This window comes from Panthera leo, chromosome B1 (genome assembly GCF_018350215.1).
Source record: "Panthera leo isolate Ple1 chromosome B1, P.leo_Ple1_pat1.1, whole genome shotgun sequence".
Lineage (NCBI taxonomy): Eukaryota > Metazoa > Chordata > Mammalia > Carnivora > Felidae > Panthera > Panthera leo.
This window is the reverse complement of record NC_056682.1, coordinates 167409017-167433227: the sequence shown is the minus strand read 5'-3', so window position 1 is coordinate 167433227 and position 24211 is coordinate 167409017. Positions and strand designations below refer to the sequence as shown.

The window sequence follows — 24211 nt, the reverse complement described above, 5'->3', positions numbered from 1 at the left end:
AGTTGTCCTCGGCAGCTTTTCTTCTCCGCCGGTGTGAAACGGTTTAGGTCTTTTTCGCCGGATCTTAGCCGGGGGCATCTTGCAGGAAATCGCGCTACCGGCGATGGCGCAGAACTGTCTCGAGGTGCAGACCTGACGCCTGCGTCGCGCGAAGGGATGTGGACTCTTGTGGGTCGGGGCTGGTCGCACGGCCGCGCGCTAGCAGTGTGGGCCGCAGGGACCGCACAGCGGGGACGCCTGGAGCCTCTTCCCACGCCGACCCGTGGGGCCCCTGCCGAGTTCAGGGCTTGGGACAGGCTCTACACCTCGGCTGAGCGCAAGGTGACCGCCGTTCGGCTCTAATTAACTCTGTTTTAAAACTTGGGAGGGCGCTCCTGGCGGACTTGGACTCGTGAAGGGCTTCCTAAACTACCTGTGGACGCAGGTTGTGATTCTTTAAAGGCGGCAAAGCTGAGAGCTCAAGGTGCGCTCTGGGTTCTGAATCCTCCACCACTCCCCAATGTGACCTTGGACAAGTCACGTTCTGACTTTCCTAGTTTGTAATGTGGGTAACTATTGTTTATTTTATGTGACCCCAAACAAACTTGTTTTCTGAGCCTTTGTTCTTGTGGTGGAGAAGGCACTGTTTGATAACTATGAAGAGATACAGTGTAGGCAGAGAAGTAGAGTAACTGGATGCAAGTTATGAGTAATTGGAAAAAATAAGACTTAAATGTGATTAATTGCCCTTTTCTAAAATGCCTGGGGAATGTAAAATGAATTTATGTTGCAATTTCAAGTTCTTAAAAGTGGTATGGTCCTGTATATCTTTTTAATTGAATGCCAGTTGAAAGATGAAGGGGAGGAGGAATCCACTGGGCAAAAAAATTAGGTTGAGTTTTTTCTTAGAATTTCTTTCACATGTAAGTTGCACCTTCATTGTCTGCTTTGTATTAGAACATTTATAAAGGTCACGACTATTGTGGATTTCACTGTAATTTTCCTATTTTTAATGCTGGTTATGAAATACAGATTTGATTGGAAAAATAAAATATTTAGGGTACAAAAAACCAGACATACTCTACTCGTATACCCACTTTTAGCAGGTTGCAGTGAGGCTTCCTAAAGCATTAAAGATGATGTATGCAACTAAAACTCAGGAGTCACATTCTAAAATGTTTTTAAATTTTAAGTGATAAGAGTTTTTATTGTTTGTTTTTTGAGAGTTTTTTGCGGATGTTAAAACTTTTTTCTCTGTCCAAATAAGTTGTCAAACAACAACAACAAAAATATAAAACTTTTGAAGATAATATTAGGAGCACAGGTTTTTAACTAGATATGATTGCTGGTTAAATGTATTATGGGGGCAAAGAATTTCCTTTTTTTTCTCCTTAAAACATTTCTGTAGCTTTTGTTTGTATGTTTTTGTTTTTGGCCTCAAGAGGTTTTGTTAGACAAGGTGCTTGCTCTAAGCTTTTTCAGGAGCTCTAGGTGTCTTGGGTTCTTCATTCATGAAAGTCATTTTCTCAGTGGTGGGAATATTTATAAGGGACTCTTAATTAGCTAAGTTATCACCTTAACAGTGAAACTCATGTATTTGATGAGTGCTATTTTAATCAATTGTTTGTAATAAGAGTTTAGCTGTATATCTCTTTATTGTCAGAGGAATAATATAAATGTTATAAATGAAATTGTTCAAAGAAGACAAAAGGAACATTTTTGAATTAGTATGTTTGTTTCCTATCATGCAAAATGTATACTCATAAATGTTTCATTTCTCTCTTCTTTCTAGGAAAAAATTGACATGTCTAGATTCTCTGTTGAAAATATTAGAAATTTCAGTATCATTGCACATGTGGATCATGGCAAAAGTACTTTAGCTGACAGGCTCCTGGAACTAACAGGTATTTTCATTTTATAAATGGCCATGAGTGATTAATCATTATTTTTACCATGCTTTTTGAAGTTTTATTTTAATTTAATTTTTATTAAAAAAAACCTTTTAGTGTTTATTTATTTGTTTTGAAAGAAAGAAAGAGCTTGAGCAGGGGAGGGGCAGAGAGAGGGAGAGAGAGAATCCCAAGTGGGGATTCACAAACTGTGAGATCATGACCTGAGCTGAAATGAAGAGTTGGATATTTAACTGACTAAGCCACCCAGGTGCCCCAATTGGTTTAATTTTGTATCCAGTATTGTGTCTTTTTAAAAGCTCTTAGAAGTGTCAATAACTATTTCTATTTATAGGCACAATTGATAAAACAAAAAATAATAAGCAGGTTCTTGACAAATTGCAAGTGGAGCGAGAAAGAGGAATCACTGTTAAAGCACAGACAGCATCTCTTTTCTATAATTGGGAAGGAAAGCAGTACCTTTTAAATCTCATTGATACACCGGTAAGTTGAGAAATAACTTTGTTTTTATTACTAAAGTCAGCCTTGTATTAAGAGTGCAAACAAATCCTTGATCAATTTTTGAACTGAACATTAAATAAACACTTATTTCCTCAGTATTCTTATGTTTGAGTAACTTGTTTCACAAGCATCCACTAAAAAAAGAAACCTATTAACTTTCTATCAAGAGGAGTCAGTAGGTTTGGCATAAAAAAATAATTACGGCTAACTTCAGAAGTATCAATAATTTTTGTTCCTCAGGGCCATGTGGATTTTAGTTATGAAGTATCCAGGTCCCTCTCTGCATGCCAGGGTGTTTTACTTGTGGTTGATGCAAATGAGGTAGGTACTTTTAATCCTATGTGGTGTGACGTGCTCCTTGGTTGTTCAAGAGATTTTCCTTAAAATATATTTTGGAAGTAGAATTTTTATGCTTGAAAATACAATTTATTGTATTAGTTAACCAAAATCATATGCTTTGGTCCTGTTAATTTGAAGTTTTATTGCACTAAAGCAGTCTGGAATGGACTAGTCCGTATTTTAAACATTTTATGCTGATCAGAACTGTTAAGAGATTTATCCTTCCAAAAACTCAGTTTATAGTAGTTCTTAATTTGGGGTTTTAATACTAATTTTTAGCAAACCTTGAACATGAATTTATTTTAGAAGTCATTTTGGATAATTTTAAGGTAATAATTTGGGAAATGTTAGGTTTAAAGAAACATGCCAATAACATTACTAAGTTCTTTTGTGGTATAAAGATAAACAAAAACATATTGAGTGATGATGTAAGAGTTGTGATATACTATTTAAAGTAAGCTTTTGATGTATTTCAGCTTCTCATAAACTTTTCATTCTAAATCCGAAGGTATTTGTTGTGTTAGACCTTTCTTGATCTTTTCAGGGAAGGTCAAGGCCTACCTTATATGTATAGTACTAGGTTTTATAAACTGAACTGCATGAATGTGTTCTTTGGTAAGCTTTTAGGGTTCATGTTGCACGTTTTTGTCCCTAGTCCGAACAGTGTCCTCCAATAAACGTTTCCTGAAATGAAAGGAATTTTCACAAGGAATCATCCAGATGCATGGAAGTATAGATACCATAGTTTATACCTCTGCTTTTGGGGAAAATGTGTGGGATGGTATTATATTACAAGTTTTATGATAGTTGGTAGGTGGTCATATCAGTATCTTGTGTCTTGATATTTCTAGGGTATTCAAGCCCAAACTGTAGCAAACTTCTTTCTTGCCTTTGAAGCACAGCTATCGGTAATTCCAGTTATAAACAAGGTAATTCCAATGAGACAACAATGCTGTTTACTATTTTACCTTCTAAAAGTAAATTTAGCGTTTGATTATTTGGTATACTATTTTTATATGAGGGATCTTGAACTCTATATTAAATATATTGGTAGGATTTACTTCTTTGAATTTGCACACAATAGGATTGGCAACTCAAATTCCTGTATCCTTACATGTAGTTTAGAAGACAGTCTCCCTGAATTACATGGAGGGATTGAGGGCTATTTCTGCAGGAAAGGAATACAGGCAGGGCAGCCAAAATATGTCTGTTACACTAAAGCATAGATAGGAAGGGTGCCTGGGTGGCTCAGTCAGTTAAGTTTCCCACTTCCACTCAGGTCATGATCTCATGGTTTGTGAGTTTGAGCCCTCTGTCGGGCTCTGTGCTGACAGCTCAGAGCCTAGAGCCTACTTTGGATTCTGTGTTTACCCCTCTTTTTGACTCTCCTTGACTCATGCTGTCTCTGTCAAAAATAAATATAAAAAAAATAAAGCATGGATAGGAAAAGAAAAGGCACTTATAATCTTCGGGGAAATAATGTAATACATGAAACATAACAAGTGCTAAACTGAGCACTGTTGTTAAACTTTAACTTTTATGTTTTAAAACTAATAAAGAATCTTAATTTAAAAATCTACATTGCATTTAGTTGAATTTTTTGATATTGGAGTTAAATTTAAAAGAGGCAAAGTTGCCTTACAGGTAAGACAGTTTGTTGTCATAAGTTATATCTAACTTATAAAGTCAGTTTACAGTTTGGTTGACAAATTGTTACTGAACACTTCTCCTGCCTTGAGTTGCCAGCTGCCTAAATTTTTTGCACGCTCTGCTATCTGCCCTTGGTTTTTCAATGGCTATACTTGTTAAAATTGTATTGCCTGTATCTAGGTTATTTTAACCTTTTTGAAAAGAAAAATAGAGGGATCAATTAGCTTATAAGTATACTTTTAACTATTTCCAAATACTATTAATATGTAATACATTTTATTTTTACTGCATTAAGTAAGGCATAATGATTTTTTTTTTAAAGATTGATCTGAAGAATGCTGATCCTGAAAGGGTTGAAAAACAAATTGAAAAAGTGTTTGATATTCCAAGTGATGAATGTATTAAGGTAAGATACCCCCCCCCTTTTTTTTTGTGAAGACATAGTTATACTTTTAAAAATCTCAGGTATTGGCCTAGTGAAATTTCATAGTATTTGAGAGTCCATCATTATATAAAGTTTTCATAGTTTTACAAAGTTCTTCATATTTCATTTGATCCTCCCAGAAATCCTTGTTACATGGTTATGACAGATAGGAATTTTCTTGTGATACAGTTGTAAGAATGTTTTTTTAATGTTTATTTTTTGGCAGGGAGGGGCAGAGAGAGAGAGGGAGACAGAATCTGAAGCAGGCTTCAGGCTCTGAGCTGATAGCACAGTGCCCAGTGTGGGGCTCTAACTCACAAGCTGTGAGATCGTCACCTGAGCCAAAGTCAGATGCTTAACCGACTGAGCCACCCAAGCGTCCCACTTGAGATACAGTTGAAAGAACTAAGGCTCAAAGATTTTATTCCATTCTTAAGAGTAAGATCTAGAGAGCTAATGTGCCAGGACTAAAATGTAGGCCTTCTGCAATTGATTGCAGTAGTATTTCTTGTTAGCCATTTTGTCCCTATGGAAATACTTCCTTTGACGAGCAGGTTCAAACCAATTTTAAGACATTTGTATGTGTTACAAGTCGGGGAGAGGCAGAGAGAGACAGAGAATCTCAAGCAGGCTTTATGCTCTGTGGAGCCCAACTTGGGGCTCTGTCTCCCCAACAGCGAGATCATGACCTGAACTGAAACCAGAAGTTGTATGCTTAATTGACTGAGCCACCCAGGTGCCCCAAGTTAATACTAGTTTCAATTTGAATTTTCATTTTCAAGTGATGATTTAAGTGTTGAATAGCCACAACCAAACTGTGCTGTGCTAGTGCTTGTGTAGTAACTATGTTAGTGTAACAATGTAATGTTTAGCTTCCACTTTCAGTCTTGTTTGATTTTTGAAAAGGCATATTTCAGGTGATAACTGTTTTTTATCTATTTAACCTTAACACAGTGGTTGATTACATACAACATTGTAATAACTGAAGAGCAGTATTTTTTTTTTCCTTAGAGACAGATACACATACACAGAATTTAATGTTTTTTATTATAAAGAGGGACCTCATATAGCAGTCCTGGAATTATGGTTTCATAACTTGGGTTATGTTTTATTAAAGTGTAATTAACTATTCTGATTTTAATGCATCTTTACAAAATTTATTCAGGTACTTATTTGGTAGGTGTCAGCTAGGAGCACAGCAGTGAGCAGAATAGACAAGACCCCTGTCTCAGTTCATCAGAGAGGCCTCCCTAAGTTACTCTGCATCATAGCATCTCTCTGAGAAAAATGTCTCATTGTATTTACATTCTCCTTGGGGAGACAGTCATTTAATAAGTAAAGAAAGAAGTAAGCATAGTAAATAATTGAATAAGACAGGTGTTGTCATGGATATTCGTTTAACAAATTGTGGTGTTTTAGGTGGAATGCCATACTTATCATCCACATATATTGTTTATTCTCTTCACATGACGATCTTGAGATTTAGGAAAAATATAAATAATCATTTATTAGATGAGGAACTTGCAGCTCAAAGGAATACATATTGGTCAAAGTCATGCATTCCATACAGTCATAACTACTCAGATTTTTTAAAACTCTTAGACCACTGTTCTTTCAATACCATAATAGAATGCTTTTGTAATTTAATTAAAGAACTATAGAGTCACCCAACTGTAATGGAAGGACACTTGACGTATAGTATAAGTTTTGTGCTTCCTTTTACTACTTCTTTAAATTGATAACTGTTAGAATTCTTTCTTTTTTCTGATCATAAAACTCAGTCACCAGGTAGAAAAATAGTATTTAAATGCTTATTTTTTTAAATTTAGATTTCTGCTAAACTTGGAACAAATGTTGAAAGAGTTCTTCAGGCAGTCATTGAAAGAATACCTCCGTAAGTATTTTGCTATTTTTCTATAGTTTGTTTGTTTTTAATGGTATAAAGACTGTCAGTCTGATGTGTTCTTTTAAATTTTTTTTTTTTTAACGTTTATTTATTTTTGAGACAGAGAGAGACAGAGCATGAACGGGGGAGGGTCAGAGAGAGAGGGAGACACAGAATCTGAAACAGGCTCCAGGCTCTGAGTGGTCAGCACAGAGGCCGACGCAGGGCTCGATCTCCGGACCGCGAGATCATGACCTGAGCCGAAGTCGGACGCTTAACCGACTGAGCCACCCAGGTGCCCCCTGATGTGTTATTTTAGATTAGCCCATTCTTGTGGTTGGAGAGGATAAGTTATTTATTTATTTATTATTTATTTAATTTTATTACCATTTTTTTAATGTTTACTTATTTTTGAGACAGCACAAACGGGAGGAACAGAGAGAGAGGGAGACACAGAATCCAAAGCAGGCCCCAGGCTCTGAGCTTTCAGCACAGAGCCCGACCTGGGGCTCGAACTCCTGAGCTGTGAGATCTTGACCTGCGCCAAAGTTGGACGCTTAACCGACTAAACCACCTAGGTGCCCCTATTTTTTTAGAAATATTTATTTATTTTGAGAGAGAGGGTGCATGCCAGCTGGGGAAGGGCAGAAAAAGAAGGATAGAGAATCCCAAGCATGTTTCATGCTGTGAGCCTGACTCAGGGCTCAATCCCATGAGCCCCACTAACTGTGATATCATGACCTGAGCTGAACTCAAGGGTCAGGCACTTAACCAACTGAGCCCACCAGGCATCCCCTCATAAATCATTTTAAAACAGTCATTCATTTAAAACTTAAGGTTGAATTAAAACTGATTTAAAAATAGGCATTGTAATTTATGGGAAGATGTTTTTATCTTGACAGTTATCAGCCTTTCTCAGGTATAAGAGTAAATTAAGCATAATATTTGAGTTGAAAATAGACATTTTATTAAGATTTTAAATTTGTTATGTGTGTGTGTTTTTCCTTATTTTTAATAGTCCCAAAGTACATCGCAAAAACCCCCTGAGAGCTTTGGTATTTGACTCCACCTTTGACCAGTATAGGGGCGTGATAGCCAATGTAGCGTTATTTGATGGAGTGGTTTCCAAAGGAGATAAAATTGTATCTGCACATACTAAAAAGATACATGAAGTTAATGAAGTAGGAGTTCTGAATCCTAATGAGCAGCCAGCACATAAACTGTAAGTAATCTACAATAGTAATTAAAATACATTTGTATGTGTTTCTATCTCTGCCTTTCTTAGATTGATATCCTTAGTCCCAATTTCATAACTCAGACAAAACAAAAAACAAAAAACTTACCATTAAATGCAATTAAATATTAAATGCTTTTGCAATTTCATGTGTGAAGGACAGTATAAATTTGATGTATTTTTATTCCTTTTGACTAGTTGTGACAAATTTTATGATCCTAGTGCACATTGGGTCCTATATTGATATATTTGATGAGACAGTGAAAGAGATGGTTCTGTCACCCATATATATCCACATTATACTGGGTATTAGTTTTGATACTTAATTTTTTATAATTAGATTTTTCAACATAAAAGTAGTGAAGAAAATTTGGTAATTCTTTTCTTTAGTATGGAATTCATGGTAAAACTTTGATTGGGATCCATGGCATGTGGGGATTAGCGAAAAACTGAATTCTGAGTTCACTTACAAATATTTGCCTGCCTACTCCATCAGTATTCTGGGTACTGATGGGATAAATCACCTGGTACATACTTGGAGCATTCGAAGGTCTTTGTTTCCTCATCTGTAAAAATTAAGGTAGTAAATCAAGTGGGTATATAGTCACACTTGATCGTTTAATCTTGTATGTCTAAAACTAGCACTATTTTGCTCGTTACATTTTTTAATTGAGTCATAAAATCTATTTTATTTTTATTCTTTTTAAGTTTCTTTTTTTTTTAATGTTTATTTATTTTTGAGATAGAGAGAGACAGAGCATGAGCGGAGGAGGGGTAGAGAGAGAGAGGGAGACACAGAATCCAAAGCAGGCTCCAGGCTCCGAGCTGTCAGCACAGAGCCCGACACAGGGCTCGAACTCACAAGCTGTGAGATCATGACCTGAGCTGAAGTTGGATGCTTAACCTACTGAGCCACCCAGGCGCCCCTTAAGTTTCTTTTTAATGTTTATTTATTTTTGAGAGAGAGAGCAAGACAGGACATGAGCGGGGGAAGGGCAGAGAGTGAGGGAGACAGAATTGGGAGCAGGCTTCAGGTTCTGAGTTGTCAGACTCAGACAGAGCCAGACACAGAACTCGAACCCCCGAGCCATGAGATAATGACCTGAGCCAAAGTCGGACACTCAGCTGACTGAGCCACCCAGAACCCCCCTAGTCATAAAATCTATTTTAATTTTACTCAAATTGAGGTCTCAGTTACATCATATAGATCATAACATTGACTATTACTGTATCTTCACTAAAGATTTTGGTACTTTATCCTAAATGTGAATTAGTTTGTTATCATGTAGGAAATTTGCTTAAAAAAAAAAAAAAAGAACTAGAACTAAGGTAAAAACTCTGAAATTTTGGGATCTGCTCTTTTCCTATAAGAGGAACGTCAAATTGACGTCAGATTTGTTTAAGAGTTCACATTTTTCTGCTTGGTTAAAAATCTATTTTTTTTTTTTAAGTACATTTGTGACACAATTCACTAATAAAATAGTGTTTTACACTATAGGAAACATTTGATGTTTTTGCACTTAGTTTTACTGTGTTTACATTATATTTTAGAAGCTGTTGTTTAATTTGCAAAGGTGGGCAGAGTCATGAAGAAGACCATAGACTTGTTGTGTTGCAGAGGTCCTTGATAATGGATTGTAAAGCATGGTATGTTCTTTTGCTGGCAATCCTTAGCATTGAGAATTGTGATAAGTAATACTTACTTTGAATTAGACAAGGTTTTGTTTGGAAAGTGTAATAATTTCCTGGAAAGGTAGAGCTAATTATGAGTTTGCATTTGAAACACTAAAGCAGTCAATATTTCCATATAATAATTTTATTTAGATATGCAGGACAGGTGGGCTATCTGATTGCTGGGATGAAAGATGTCACTGAAGCACAAATAGGAGATACATTGTATTTACATAAACAACAAGTGGAGCCCTTGCCTGGGTTTAAATCAGCGAAACCAATGGTATTTGCAGGTGAGGAGCTCACAAATTCAAAGGATGAGGGCCAATTTGTTGTGTAAACTGAAATAAAAATTACTAGAAATACTCATTTTAAATAACAGCTAAACTAGAATTCTCTGCTTCTTTTAGATTTTTTGTGTGCTATTCATGTGTATTAGTTAATTTCATATGTGTAGTGAAACTTTATGTAGGAAATCATTTCCTAAACTTTTAGAACTTAGAAAATACAAGGGCTTAAGAAATAAGCTATCTGATGTATTAAAGAGCATAGTAATATGAATCTCCTTCTTGTTTTCGTAGAGAGTAAGTCATTACATTTGGAATATTTCTCTCTTTTTTTTTTTTTTTTAAGTGTATTTATTTACTTTTTGCTGGTGGCAGTGGGAGAGAGAGAGAACATGAGTAGGGGAGGGTCAGAGAGTGAGGGAGAGTGAGGCTTTGCCTGCCAGTGCTGAGTCTGACACGGGGCTTGGACTCGCAAACTGGGAGATCATGACCTGAGCCAAAATCAACAGTGGGATGCTTAACTAACTGAACCATCCATGAGCCCCTGGAATATTTTTCTAATTAGGATGTTTTTATCACTAATTACCAGTGGACATTTACTGAGTACCTTCCTGTTAGTTGGACTTTCTTTAATACTGTACAGTGCTGAGGGTGCTTAGGTGGCTCAGTTGGTTGAGCATCTGACTCTTGATGTCCACTCACGTCCTGATTTCGTTGTTTATGAGATCAAGCCCCTTATCAGGCTTCATGCTGAGTGTAGAGCCTGCTTGGGATTCTGTCTCCTTCTCTGTCTGCCCCTTCCCCACCTCAGAATAAATAAACTTAAAAAAAATATATTGTACAGTGCTAGTGTAGATAGTGGATAGTGGGGATAGTGTTACCCCTCCTGTGTATAACTTCACAACCTTTTACTACTGTGTGGTATTACAGACGTTTGAAAAAGAAACACCTGATTGAACGTCATTAAGTTACTCTATGCTGGGTATCTAGCGTTTGGTTTTCTCCATTTAGGATCTTGCACTGGGAAGTAGGAAGTTTGTTTATGCCCACTTTTAGGCAAAGTCAATCATATCTTTGGTTTTAATAGATTATCTGCCCTGAAGAATTAAGGATTTGGTGTAGTTTTTATTTTTACTTGTTTTTTTATCTACTAATGGAGTTTCATTTGTAGCTGTGGAATGTCTTCAACTTTTGTTTCTTGAAATATATTTTTCTTACAATAGGTTTAATTTTCATGGTTCTTCTTTATTTTAATTATATTTGTGCAAACACATAAAAACATCACTTGGAGTGTGAATCCAGTTGTAAATTCATAAGGCTTTGAAACTTAAAGATATTTAAAGCCAATGTAACTTAACATTCAGTTTTTTTAGCATGCCAGTTCTTGTGGTCAGTGAAATATAGGGAAGTAATTTAAAAGGTAAATGATTAATTTTGATCTTGGAAGCATTGTATATTTAGCTTTTAGGCATATTTTCACATGTGATAATTAGAAATCATTGTGTCCTCAGGAATGTACCCTATAGACCAATCTGAATATAATAATCTGAAGAGTGCTATAGAAAAACTGACTATAAATGATTCCAGTGTGACGGTTCATCGAGATAGTAGCCTTGCCTTAGGTGCTGGCTGGAGGTAAGATTCTATTACACCGTAGTGTCAGATTTTTATTGAAAAATGAAGTTTAAGTGGTTTACTGCTCCTGTACATTTGATTACTGAGGATAAGTTCTTGTTAGTGTAAAGCTAACTAAAACAACCATCTGCCTATTTCACCCTGTATTCATGTCCTGTGGGTAAGTTTTATAGCAATTTTAAATAGAATCCCAATGGAAATTTTGAGTCCTATTTAATAACAGCATTTAATTATGGTGTGAATTGCTTGAATGACTTTTGATTCTACCCTTCCTCCACAAAGTAAGACTATGTTCATCAAAGGAACTAGACCCCTGAGACAGATATTTGGAGCTTGGCTTTTTCTCCCCCAGGTTGGGATTTCTTGGACTTTTGCACATGGAAGTTTTCAACCAGCGACTAGAACAAGAATATAATGCTTCTGTAATTTTGACAACCCCTACTGTTCCATATAAAGCTGTTCTTTCATCAGCAAAATTGATAAAGGTACTGTTGTGAACCAGCATACATGGGAAAACTAAATACGTGTGTGTGTGTGTGTGTGTGTGTGTGTGTGTATGCGGAATGCAAGAGAAACTTTTTAGTACACCATTAGCTGAGTAGCTATTATGTGAGCTATTTCTTGATTAGTAGATATTAAAAATTGACTTACCTTATGACTAATGATAAAGAAGCCGCTTAACTAATCCATGCAGTATTTTTCTTAACCTGATAAAAATCTGTATATTGTCAATATTAGCCTGTTACTGAGAGTAAAAAGTAGAATTAGTAATTTAAAACTGTTCAAAATCTAGCACAAAAATGAAGAATATAATTTTGGTCATAAGTAGTTTATCTTATGAAAAGTGAAGCATTTATTGCTATCTGGCTGTAGGAAATTTTAGATTTCCGGTTAATGAGAGAGACAATACTGTATTCCATCTAAGTGGTAATATATTCATTCTAAACAAATTTTAACATTGGCATCTGTAAATATCTTCCAACAAAATTAACTTAGGAAGCTAATGCCTTATAATGGGCAGATTAAAATGTACTTTCACATCATACTATTTCTAAGTGGTACATGAGATGTATTTAGTAAATGTCGATGAACACAATATATTACTTATGAAAAATTGTTACTAAGTGGTTATAATTCGATAGTTTTAAAATATAAAGCATGTTAAGGTAATAGTCTAACCTTGAGGAATTATTTTGTTTTTATTCAACAAGTGCAATAACAAAATAAATGCTAACATATACTGTAAAAATTGAAAATTTTAAAATGTAATTATTAAGATCTTACTTAGCTATTGGTGGTTTTCTTATTTTTAGGAATACAGAGAAAAGGAAATTACAATCATCAATCCTGCACAATTCCCTGAAAAATCAAAAGTAACAGAATATTTGGAGCCAGTTGTTTTGGGTACCATTATCACACCAGATGAATATACTGGGAAAGTAATGATGCTTTGCCAGGTATAAATGTAATACAATTTAATATAAAAGTAAATTTAGTCCTCCCTAACTGGTTCCTGCTCAGGTTTTGAAAGATTTCCTTCTGCAGAGCACATTGAATTTATAAGAAATTTTCACAAAGGTCTTATCTACATGTGTATATATAAAGAGAGAGGTGTATAGATATCTATACTTTTAAAATCAGTTTGATTTTAAGTAAGAGAAAATAGAATTGCAATTTTGATCATCTGTCTTAATTTACTGAGTTGATAGTTTAGCAAAGGAAACAAACTTGATGCTTATTTATACTGACTAGCTAAAAGAATAATTTAGCCTTTTTATACTTGAAATTGAGGATAGTTTGAAGGATAACTATAATATTTGAGACTTCTGACTCAAGTTTTTGCCACATTGTAATAAATGACTTAATCCACAAATCACAGTCCTCAAAACAAACCTATTGAAATACTCTGACCTGTATTGGAAAGAATTCTAAAATGATTACTAGTGGACTTGCACTTTAATTCTGTATTCACAAATTAGAAAACTTTGGTCAGTCACTTAATTTCTTTGGGCCTAAGTTTTTTTATTTATAAACCAAGAAATTAGAACTTTTACTTTATCTATAATTACATTTGGTTTATTTTTGCATACTATGTAATTTTAAAAAGATAAAATTCTTAGATAAAGACAAAGGATTAAAAGCTTTAGTAATAAATATGTTATATACAAAATAGTCCTCTGTATTATAAGTATTGTTTTCAGAATTCTAGTAGACCATTAAAGAAATATTCCTTCATTTTGCCACTCTTTATTAGGATTTGTAAGGAAATTTTTAAATTAGTAATCAACCTCTTTCTGTATTCATTTTGAACCATTTAAATAGGTTATCATTAAACACATTTTTTTTCTTTTTTAGGCTCGAAGAGCAGTTCAGAAGAATATGATATTTATTGATCAAAATAGAGTTATGCTTAAATATCTTTTCCCTTTGAATGAAATTGTGGTGGATTTTTATGATTCTTTGAAGTCCCTGTCTTCTGGATATGCTAGGTAAAAATTTAATGAGAAATTGAGATACCTGGACAATTCGTTTGAAATATTGACCAGCATGAGTATTCTAATACTCTATTTATTTAATAATCTCTGCTCTCTTGAGGATAGTTGAGAAACCACTCTAAGGATAGAAAGTCTTGGAGCAACCTTGTAAGTGTTAGGGAGTACTCATAATTTGCTTATGGAAGAATGAGTTCCTTTGATTCATCAAGCTATTACCCTGCTTTTAGGAAAAAAAAATATTGTAGTATCCCCTTGATAAAAAGAGTGTACTCCCCCAGTCCCTTAGAATTATATGTAATTTCAAGAAGCTACTATGATGGAGTGCCCGGGTGGCTCAGTTAAGCGTCCAACTTTGGCTCAGGTCATGAGGTTCGTAAATTTGAGCCCCGTGTCGGGCTCTTTGCTGACAGCTCGGAGCCTGGAGCCTGCTTCAGATTCTGTGTTTCATTCTCTCTCTGTCCCTCCCCTGCTCATACTCAGTTTCTCTCTCTCAAAAATAAATAAAACATTAAAAAAAAAAGCCACTGTGATCTCAGTGGCACATTTAATATGTATTTGTAGTTATGTAATCCTAAGAGCACCTCTATACATTTGGAAAACAGAAGTACATATTTAGTCTGTAAAAAATGGTCGGTGTGCCCTTGTATCTGTGAACACTTTAATAACTTGTTCTTCCCTGGAATAAGTGATCCACATTATGAAAACCATGGTCTCATCCCCAGGAGTACATGGAGGAACAGTCCTCTAGAAGTGAAGGAAGATTTAATACTAAGTAACAACTCAATGCATAGCATTTTGGGAATAGTTTATATTGGGGTAAATAACTCTAGATGCCCTGAGTATCCTGAAATCTTAAATTACTGGAATATAAATATATTTTTATAAATATATATACATTTAATTTGTATATATTTAATTTAATATAAGTTTAATTATTTAAATTATAAATTATTTAAATATAAAATAAATTAATATATTTAACTTAATTATAAATATATAAATTACTGGAATATAAATATATTGGAATACAAAGAAAATATGGAATATGCTGGGGGAGTAGAAGGGAAAATGAATATTCACATCTGTAAAAAACACATTCAAAGAAAAATTACAGTACTCAAAGAAACATGCTACAGTGACCTGGAAATTTAGCTTTATGAAAAGGAGCTTTTTAATGAAAAAGTCATTATAACCCTTGATACAAAGGAGTATTCTTTGTGTGCGTTTGTATTGAGAAATTATTTTTTTCTGCTTTGTCACCCAATATTTTTCTTCTTTGTCTTCTTTCAGACAAGAACTTAAATAAGTGGCAATGGGATTTAAACTAAAATGAATTGAGGCAGCATGTTATTAAACAATTACCGTAATTAAAAGATCACTAAGCTAAGTGGTTATAAATAACATTTTAAACAAAAGCCTGTCAATTGTAGTTTGCATTTGGATACCACTGTGTGAATTAAGTGATCTTAAAATCTTTTAGTTTAGAAACTTAAATTTCAGATTAAATGAGAGAACATGTTTAATTTTGAACTATGTAAAAATAAAATAATGCCAGCTTCCAGAATTGAGGTAATTCTTATGTTCAAAATGTATCTTTTTTATATGCAGTCAATTCCTTACTTAAAAAAAAAATCCATCATAGCCTAGGTTATTGGCTTCTCATGGATTGAGATTAGGAACAATTTCTCTTAAACCAAGTGGCAAGAATCTTCTGCAGCTGGGTCAGAAGAGGAAATTCCTTTCTTATATAAAGACTATATTGAAGCTGCTTCTGACACTTACTTTGATAGACCTGTTTGCCCTCAAACCCCAAGTAGCCTTTTGGAATTCTGAATGTGTTTCCTTCATTCCAGTGGTACGCTTGAATGAATATTTTGAATAGAGGTTAGGTTTCCATTGGGCTGGCTTAGAAATACAGACATTTGTATAATGGCTTCTTTTGAAAAAATGAGTGAAGAAATTGTAAATTTTTGGAGCACAGAACATTTTTAAAGTTGTAAACGGGTGATATCTAGGGACTATGTCTAGGTCTTCTTACCTCTGTTTGTGTTCTGCATAGTCCTTATGATGGTATATAATAAATGCTTAATAATGTTTGTTGAAGAAAAAGGATTTAGCAAAACTTGATAATAATCTGGTTTTAGAGAGTATGAGTATCAACTTGTCACCTTCCTGCTAAAAGCTTTAGAAACCAAACATTTGCAACTCTAGGCATGAGTTCGTTTTCCAGTTAAGACAGTTTAAGACTATCCACGTTCTTATCCATAACTGAAAAGACATGCAAGCATAATTAAAGTTTTCTTTCTCATTGGACCTCAGTTTTGTAAGTTAACTGTGTTTTAATTGGCGTGATAAGCTTTGACCATATTGTTTAATAGTAAACAGCTGATGCTAACCAAGTGCTTCTATGTGCTAAGCTAGGCTCTGTTCTAAGTAGCTTGGGGGCGCCTGGGTGGCTTGGTCGGTTAAGCATCCGACTTTGGCTCAGGTCATGATCTCACGGTCCGTGGGTTCGAGCCCCGCGTCGGGCTCTGTGCTAACAGCTCGGAGCCTGGAGCCTGTTTCAGATTCTGTGTCTCCCTCTCTCTCTGCTCCTCCCCTGTTCATGCTCTGTCTCTCTCTGTCTCAAAAATAAATAAACGTTAAAAAAAAAAAAAATTTAAATAGCTTGTTTTTTTTTGTTTTTTTGTTTTTTTTTGTTTTTTTTGTATTAGGTACTATTCAAATGCTTTATATGTATTAATTCATTTCATCCCTAAAAAAGCAGATTCAAACTGAATAGCAATATATGAAGTCCGAAAGTCTTATTTATGACGACTCTTTATCAAAGCCATAACATTTATTTTACTGGCAACAGAAAACTAAACAGAAACCCAAACTTAGTGAAATTCTGAGAATTAATATATTCTATTGTCTACAGCCAGCAAGCAGCTGTTGGGAGGAAACGTTGGGAAGAATGTGACATTTGCCTTCATTGTCCCATTTTCCTAGACTGGCTTACCAATTTCTTTTCCTTTCCCCCATAAAGCATGTTCCCCTTGCTTTTGCCTCTCATTTCATAAATGTGAAAAGATGAGGGAGTTTGTTTCTCACTCTGGTCATTTAGATCTGTTTATGTGAAATGTATGTTTAATATTTTGATAGAAAGTTGGGTGGAGGATAGGGGAAGAAAAAAGATATTTTGCAAAGAGAAATAATCTGTTGGGAAGTATAACATTTATCTACCACTTGGATATTTTTCCTTCATAGTTTTGATTATGAAGATGCAGGCTACCAGACTGCAGAACTTGTAAAAATGGATATTCTGCTGAACGGAAATGTTGTAGAGGAGCTGGTAACTATTGTTCACAAGTAAGTTGAATAGAAATTAGCATTCATGGAATGTGAAAGTAACCACTTTTGACATGTTTTTAAATTATTGATCATTTTTATTTGACAATGACATTTTGAAAACTTAAGAGTAATTCATTAAATTTTCTTGTACTAGTTTCTCCTTCCATTCTTTTTCCATGCTTCTTTTTTCCAAACTATTAAATATGAAAGAAGAGAATTATAGTAAAAAAGGATAATGTCATGGAAAGAAATGTTTTCCTTACCAAAATAGGACAAAATAAATGATTTTTAAACTTCATGATAGGTTTAAAATTGAGAACAAGTTTTTATCTTCATAAAAAATTTTTAATAATGAAAAATGAAATACCTTACGCATTGAACAAATAGATTGATAAAAATAATGGAGCACTTGTTTAATAATCATGTTATGTTAAACCATTCTAAAACTATATTGCGGAGTACTGTTAAGTGACAAAAATGCCTACTAAATAAAAAGCCAAACACATATACATTATGTTCCAAACTGTAAAATAACAAATATAATATATATGCAGAAAAATAGCTGGACGGATATATGTTTAACACAGAGATTCTAAAATGTTTAACATTGGTTTTCTATGGGTGAGGGGAATGGTTTTTATGTATGTTTTTCTAGATTTTCTGTAATAGGTCATGTTATTTTTGCAATCAGAGAAGTCCTATCATTCAGAGAGAAGCGATGTTTATGACAGATGAGTTCCATTTGAACCTCCTGAAGAAATCACCTTTATTGGGCACCTGGGTGGCTCAGTCTCTCTCTTTTTTATTTTTATTTATTTATTTTTTTTTGAGAGAGAGAGTGCAAGCAGGGGAGGGACAGAGAGAGGGAGACAGAGAATTCGAAGCAGGCTCCAAGCTCTGAGCTGTCAGGCCAGAGCCCAATGTGGGGCTCAAACTTGTGAACTGCAAGATCATGACCTGAGCCAAAGTTGGAAGCTCAACCGACTGAGACACCCAGGTGCCCCAAGGTCAGTCTCTTAACTCTTGATCACATCAGCTCAGGTTGTGAGTTCAAGCCCCGTATTGGTCTCCACACTGGGCATGGAGTCTACTTAAAACAAGAAATGGATTAATCCAAAAAAAAAGAAAGAAATCACCTTCATGTTTATTATACATATAGGCTAGAAAGCTACTTTGTTATTATTTTTAGTTTTGAGAGAGCGAGCATGAGCTGGGGAGGGGCAGAGAGCTTGCACAAGCAGGGGAGGGACAGAGAGAGAGGGAGACAAAGAATCTGAAGCAGGATCCACACTGTCCGCGCAAAACCCGATGCAGGGCTCAGGGCTTGAACCCGTGAACCACGAGATCGTGACTTGAGCTGACACTGGACCCTTAACCTACTGAGCCACCCAGGCACCCCTAGAAAGCTACTTTAAATGTTTGTATTTAGGATGTGTAAATAGTTGCATTTTCTCTCTCAGAGACAAAGCACACTCTGTTGGCAAAGCCATATGTGAACGTCTGAAGGATTCTCTTCCTAGGCAACTGTTTGAGATAGCAATTCAAGCTGCTGTTGGAAGTAAAATCATTGCAAGAGAAACGTGAGTTGAAATTCATTTTTGTTCCCTGTTTTAGAAATGATAAATGGTTAGAAATGATATGACTTAAGAATGAAATAATACTGAAAAATTTAACTTCTCATTGGCCTAAGCTTTATTCCTACTCGGGGAAATACTAAACTGGTTTTTAATTCCATTTAATTAAGTGATGACTGTTATAATGATTTACTTAAATTTAACATTTTAAGCTATATTATGTATAATTATTAACATAATGGACATTGGTTTGATGAATTGCTTTATTTCCATTCATTTTACTGAATGACTACTGAATTTCCTGAGTTAGGAATAGTGTATAAGCTACTAGCAACTGAAACTTTTGAAGAAGTTTTGAAAAAAAAGAATTGTTGGAGATATTCTTCCAAAAGACAAAATTAAATTATGATTTTTACTTAAAGCACTTAATATTACTTCCTCAGAGTTAGCAGAATTATAAATCAGAAAGATGAGAGAAGAATGCTAATGTATTAAGCTTTGCATTGTAGGTTGATTATGTGATTCAGTAGACATGGAAAATAGGCTAATTTATGTAGGAAACTGGTCTTTTTTATGATATGTGATCTATAAATTGGGACATGGAATAAGCTGTTCTACTAGTAACAGTAAGTGCAAGAACTATCTGGTAGCATATTTCTTTCCTTGACTTCTGGGAAATCAGAAGTCTTTCCTTAGCTGGAAATTGCTATTCAGTTGTAGTTTAAACCCAAACTTGCATGTGTCAGTAGTGGTGAAGTGACAACCACCGTTTTTATATAGTCTTTGGATAAATTTTATGCTTGTATTTGTAACAAATTTTTCTTTCCTAACGCAATTTAGCTTTAGTTAATTGTTTTGAGTTTCGTGAATACCCGGAGATTGGTCAGGAATTGATAACCAGGGAACATCCTGGAAAGTGCAATTTAAAATATCAAATAATTCTAACATAAGTGTGTTGAAGTAGAATACCTTAAAGGAAAAAAATAGATTTTTATATCCTACGAATATATATAAATGGAGCTTTTTTCAAATTTCCTGTCTTCTACCAAATGCTGTAGAAATTTCTTAATTCTTATCCTTTTAGAAGCACTATAGAAAGATTAGTTTATAACTGCTTGAGTGGATATATTAAAATTATTTACTTTTCCCAGAAAAGAGTTTTATAAAAATAATATATTCTTTATATTCCTAGTCACTCTTCACCCACATTTGGTAGAGTTAGTGATGTGATGATAACCATTTTTAAATTTTTTGGTAGTAGTGCTTAGTAGTAGTTTTAGGTTGAGCCAGAAATTACTTTGTATAATTCTTATAATTAAGGTCATATAATTAAGGCTTGAATTTGGCCTAATCAAGAATACACACAAGCCTTGACCTTTTTTTATTTTTAATAAAATTTATGTTGATGTTCATGCTGAATTCATTTTCTATTTTATGTCAAATACACCCAAATAGATACAAGAGCATTTGAGCTAATTTTACTTACATATAACATGATCATTTAAATCTTTGGTAAAGGAGAGATTGTTTTTGAAAATAAAGTACTTTTAAAGAGTGTAATGAAATTATGTAATTCTTATATAAAATTTCCTCTTTTACAGTGTGAAAGCCTATAGGAAAAATGTTTTGGCAAAATGTGTACGTATCTACCTGTATTCTACTTTGAATAATAGATCTATTTTATGGGTTTAAAGTCAAAAGCAGTATAAATATATTGGTTTCCATTGTTTTTACAATAACTTTTTATTTCATCTCTAGGTTTTTGGTTTTTTTTTTTAATGTTTATTTTTGAGAGAAAGAGTGTGAGCAGGGGAGGGGCAGAGAGAGAAGGAGACAAAATTTGAAGCAGGCTCCAGGCTCTGAGCTTTCAGCCCGGAGCTAAACATGGGGCTCAAACCCACCAACCATGAGATCATGACCTGAGCCGAAGTTGGACGCTTAACCGACTAAGCCACACAGGGTCCCCTAGTTTTTTTTAAATAGGTAAATCTCAGGTTGACTAACATATTGATTTTGATAACATTCTTATTCCATCTTATTTATAAAAATTTCCTTATATTAAGTACTGTGTAAGATAGTATTTTGTAACAGTTAAGATCAGGATAACATTATTGACCTAATTTCCAAGGAGAGATTTTGAAGACAATGACTGTGGGAAGAGTATGGCAGTTTGAAATCCACCTCTCTTACATTGCTTTGTTGAGGTGTCTTTTCTGTTAAAACGTTTTCTTAACTCAGTTATGAGAATTAACCAGTAAATGCCTTTTCTAAATCCTTAGCATAGGGACTGGCACATTTGTGCCTATGTGAGTTTATTGGACTATAGATAAATGATGCAAAATTTCAAGACTTGAATCAGTAAGAGGATTGATAATTCTTCTTTGACATGCATAACATAGTACTAGATTTCATTGGTGAGTTTCATCTCATCCAAAATATAAATAAAGCCTTTATCATTCTTTGAGAAGATGTTAAATTGAGATCTATGAAAGGATTAGAAAGGTAACTGCAGATGTGTATCTCATGGGTAATAATTGTAAGGTTATTGTAATTGTGTTGATGTCTGTATGTAATTGTATGATTAATTTTCTATGGAGTAATTTGTTGGACTTCAAATTTTTAAAAATATTTTTCAGTATGGTGGTGATATTACCCGAAAAATGAAACTTTTGAAGAGACAAGCAGAAGGAAAGAAAAAACTGAGGAAAGTTGGCAACATTGAAGTTCCAAGAGATGCCTTTATAAAAGTTCTAAAGACACAATCTGATAAGTAATTGCTGGAAAAAAAATATAATGAATTTTCATAAATTAAAATTTGTGTATCTTTTTTCTTAGTAGCTGTATATGTTGACAACAGAGTGAAAATTATAAAACTTGCTTGTTGCTTTCAGGGTTTTTGGGTTTAAATAACCTATTAGCAGGGACACCTGGGTAACTCAGTCGGTTAAGTGTCCTACTCTTGATTTCGGTTCAGGTCATGATCCCATGGTTTGTGAGTTCGAGCCCCACATCGGGCTCTGTGCTAGCAACTCAAAACCTGCTTGGGATTCTCTTTCTCTCTCTGCCCCTTCCCCACTCATTCCCCACCCCCGCCCCTCAAAAATAAACAAAAATAACCTATTAGCTTTTCTTTGAAAAGGAAGTAGTAGATGGATAAGAGCTTGGATTCTGAAGCCATATTGTCTGGTTTCAAACTTCTGTTCCACCACTCACTGGCAAGGTAGATTGTTACTTAATCTCTGTTTACTCTTTAGTAAAATCAGGATTATACTATTATTTACCTCCATAGGTTGTTGGGAAGATCATATCAGATAGTATGCTTAGAATATTCAGAAGAGTGTATGACACAATAGTATGTACTTAGTGAATCTTAACTATTTTGTTTTCACGCATATTTTTTTTAAGTTTATTTTGAGAGAGCAAGCACACATGAGCAGGGAAGGGACAGAGAGAAAGGGAAGGAGAAAATCCTGAGCAGGATCCTTATTGTTGGGGCAGAGCTTCAGGGGGCCCCATCTCACGAACCAAACTGAGATCATAACCTGAGCTGAAATCAAGAGTTGGACGCTTAACTGACTCAGCCCCCCTGATGCCCCATGAGTATTTTTCTTACACTGAAAGTCCCCATACTTAAGATTCTCTCTAGTTCAACCCCAAGATATTCTCAAAATCACCTTATCAATTTATTGTTAGCTGGATAAATTTAGATTTATAGGAGTTATTGAAGTCAAATAGCATACTAGCTGGACATGTGCTGTTTAGTTTTTGTTAAAATTTTTATAAATATTTGGAACTAGACAATTTATATACACATCTAAATTAAAATTAAGGGTAGGAACTGTCTTAATTTTATAATTAAAATGCATTTGGTGCAAAATGATGGGTATTTGGTATTAGCAGCAGTATTAATAATATTATTAATTGCTAGATTTCATAATTGAAAATTTGAGCTTTAGTTAATTTAGTTGAAGTCACACAGGCAGTAAATGGTTGTCATGCTTTAAAATATGTCCTTTTAACTACCATGTTTACCAAGTTAATGAACAAATGAGAGGGCAGATGGTATTACAGTAAGAGAAATAATTTAGCGATTTAATTTTGTCCTCTACCTTGAATGTACTGAATGACATAAATGTCTTTTGGGGATAAGACTATTGATACATGTTATACTAAGGTTATTACATTATGAAGTAATTCTACAGAAGATAGGATTTATTAAAATTGTGTATAGAAGTTAATTACCTGTGATTTCATTCTTATATAACCTTAGATATCTTTCCTATCTCTTCTAGCTGTATTAGAACAGATGAAGTATGAAATTCTGTAACAGTATTTTGGAAAATGGCAGTTTATTTGAAACTAGAAGAGCATTTACATATAATTTCTAATACAGAGTGTTCTGTTCTACCATTACTTTCAGGAGAAAGAAGCTGGTACCTGACATGAAGTATACACGATGTGTGTACTATGTAATATTTGTGTTTTATTAGTAGGCATAGAATTTGGACACATTTAATTTTCTTCCTTTAAGCTCTTTTTAGGAAGCAATTTTACTTAAAGTAATAAAATATATTTTTCAAATTTTTTAATATAAGCTTAAGTTCTCTCCCCTGGTCACTCTACCAAACAGATGATTTTCATGGTTTAGAGTTGTGTGCCTTCTAAGTGTATCCCTGATAGGACCTTGCTATACTAAGATTTTTGCAGATACTACAATAATGTAAATGAGTATTAGAATAGCCACCATTTATTGAGTTTAATATTTGACAGCCACTGAACTGAGCTCCATAGGCATCGCGTCATTCAGTCTACACACAGTCAAGATACAGATACTATTACCATCCTATCTTACAGGGCAAGAAGCTCAGACTCCCACATTGCCAGTGTCATTGACAGAGCTAGGATTTAAACAGTGGTTTCTTTATCCAAACCCCACCAGTTCTTAGCTACCATAGTTTATTGCCTTGTGGAAATATCTATTAGCCTTCTTAGTTCTTTACTTAGCAGCAGCTTGGCCTCTGAGCTAGGGAGCTAGAGTCACCAGAAATCAGTTTGCTTGAGGACCTGAACCTAAAACCAGCACCTAACATCAGGGGCAGTGATGGAAAGATCTTCTAAACTGTGTTTCAGCTATCCCATTTAAAGCACAGAAGTTAACTACTGAACCATGTACTAAAACAGGTATCTTTAGCTATTTCACTATAATACTAGGACATTCTTAGTTCAGATTGTTTGTAGTAAACGGTACAATTTTATTACCAGGTGTGTGACTGGAAGATTATACTGACATACTA

The 24211-nt window shown here is 34.5% G+C and overlaps 1 protein-coding gene across 3 annotated transcripts; it reads left to right on the top strand.

Moving 5' to 3' along the window:
- Positions 1-21897, top strand: GUF1 (GTP binding elongation factor GUF1). Of its 3 annotated transcripts, none has more exons than XM_042936479.1 (17): positions 1-321; positions 1772-1883; positions 2224-2372; positions 2631-2711; positions 3581-3658; positions 4702-4785; positions 6633-6697; positions 7707-7910; positions 9747-9886; positions 11392-11515; positions 11868-12000; positions 12829-12972; positions 13871-14004; positions 17260-17361; positions 18804-18923; positions 20519-20555; positions 21554-21897. In XM_042936479.1, the coding sequence occupies exons 1-17, from the start codon at positions 157-159 to the stop codon at positions 21689-21691; spliced, it is 2010 nt and encodes a 669-aa protein (XP_042792413.1). In that variant the 5' UTR covers positions 1-156; the 3' UTR covers positions 21692-21897. The 3 variants fall into 3 exon arrangements, with proteins under 3 accessions (XP_042792413.1, XP_042792414.1, XP_042792415.1); XM_042936481.1 differs by having other exon boundaries at positions 243-463; XM_042936480.1 differs by lacking the exon at positions 3581-3658.
- The last annotated feature ends 2314 nt before the right edge of the window (positions 21898-24211 follow it).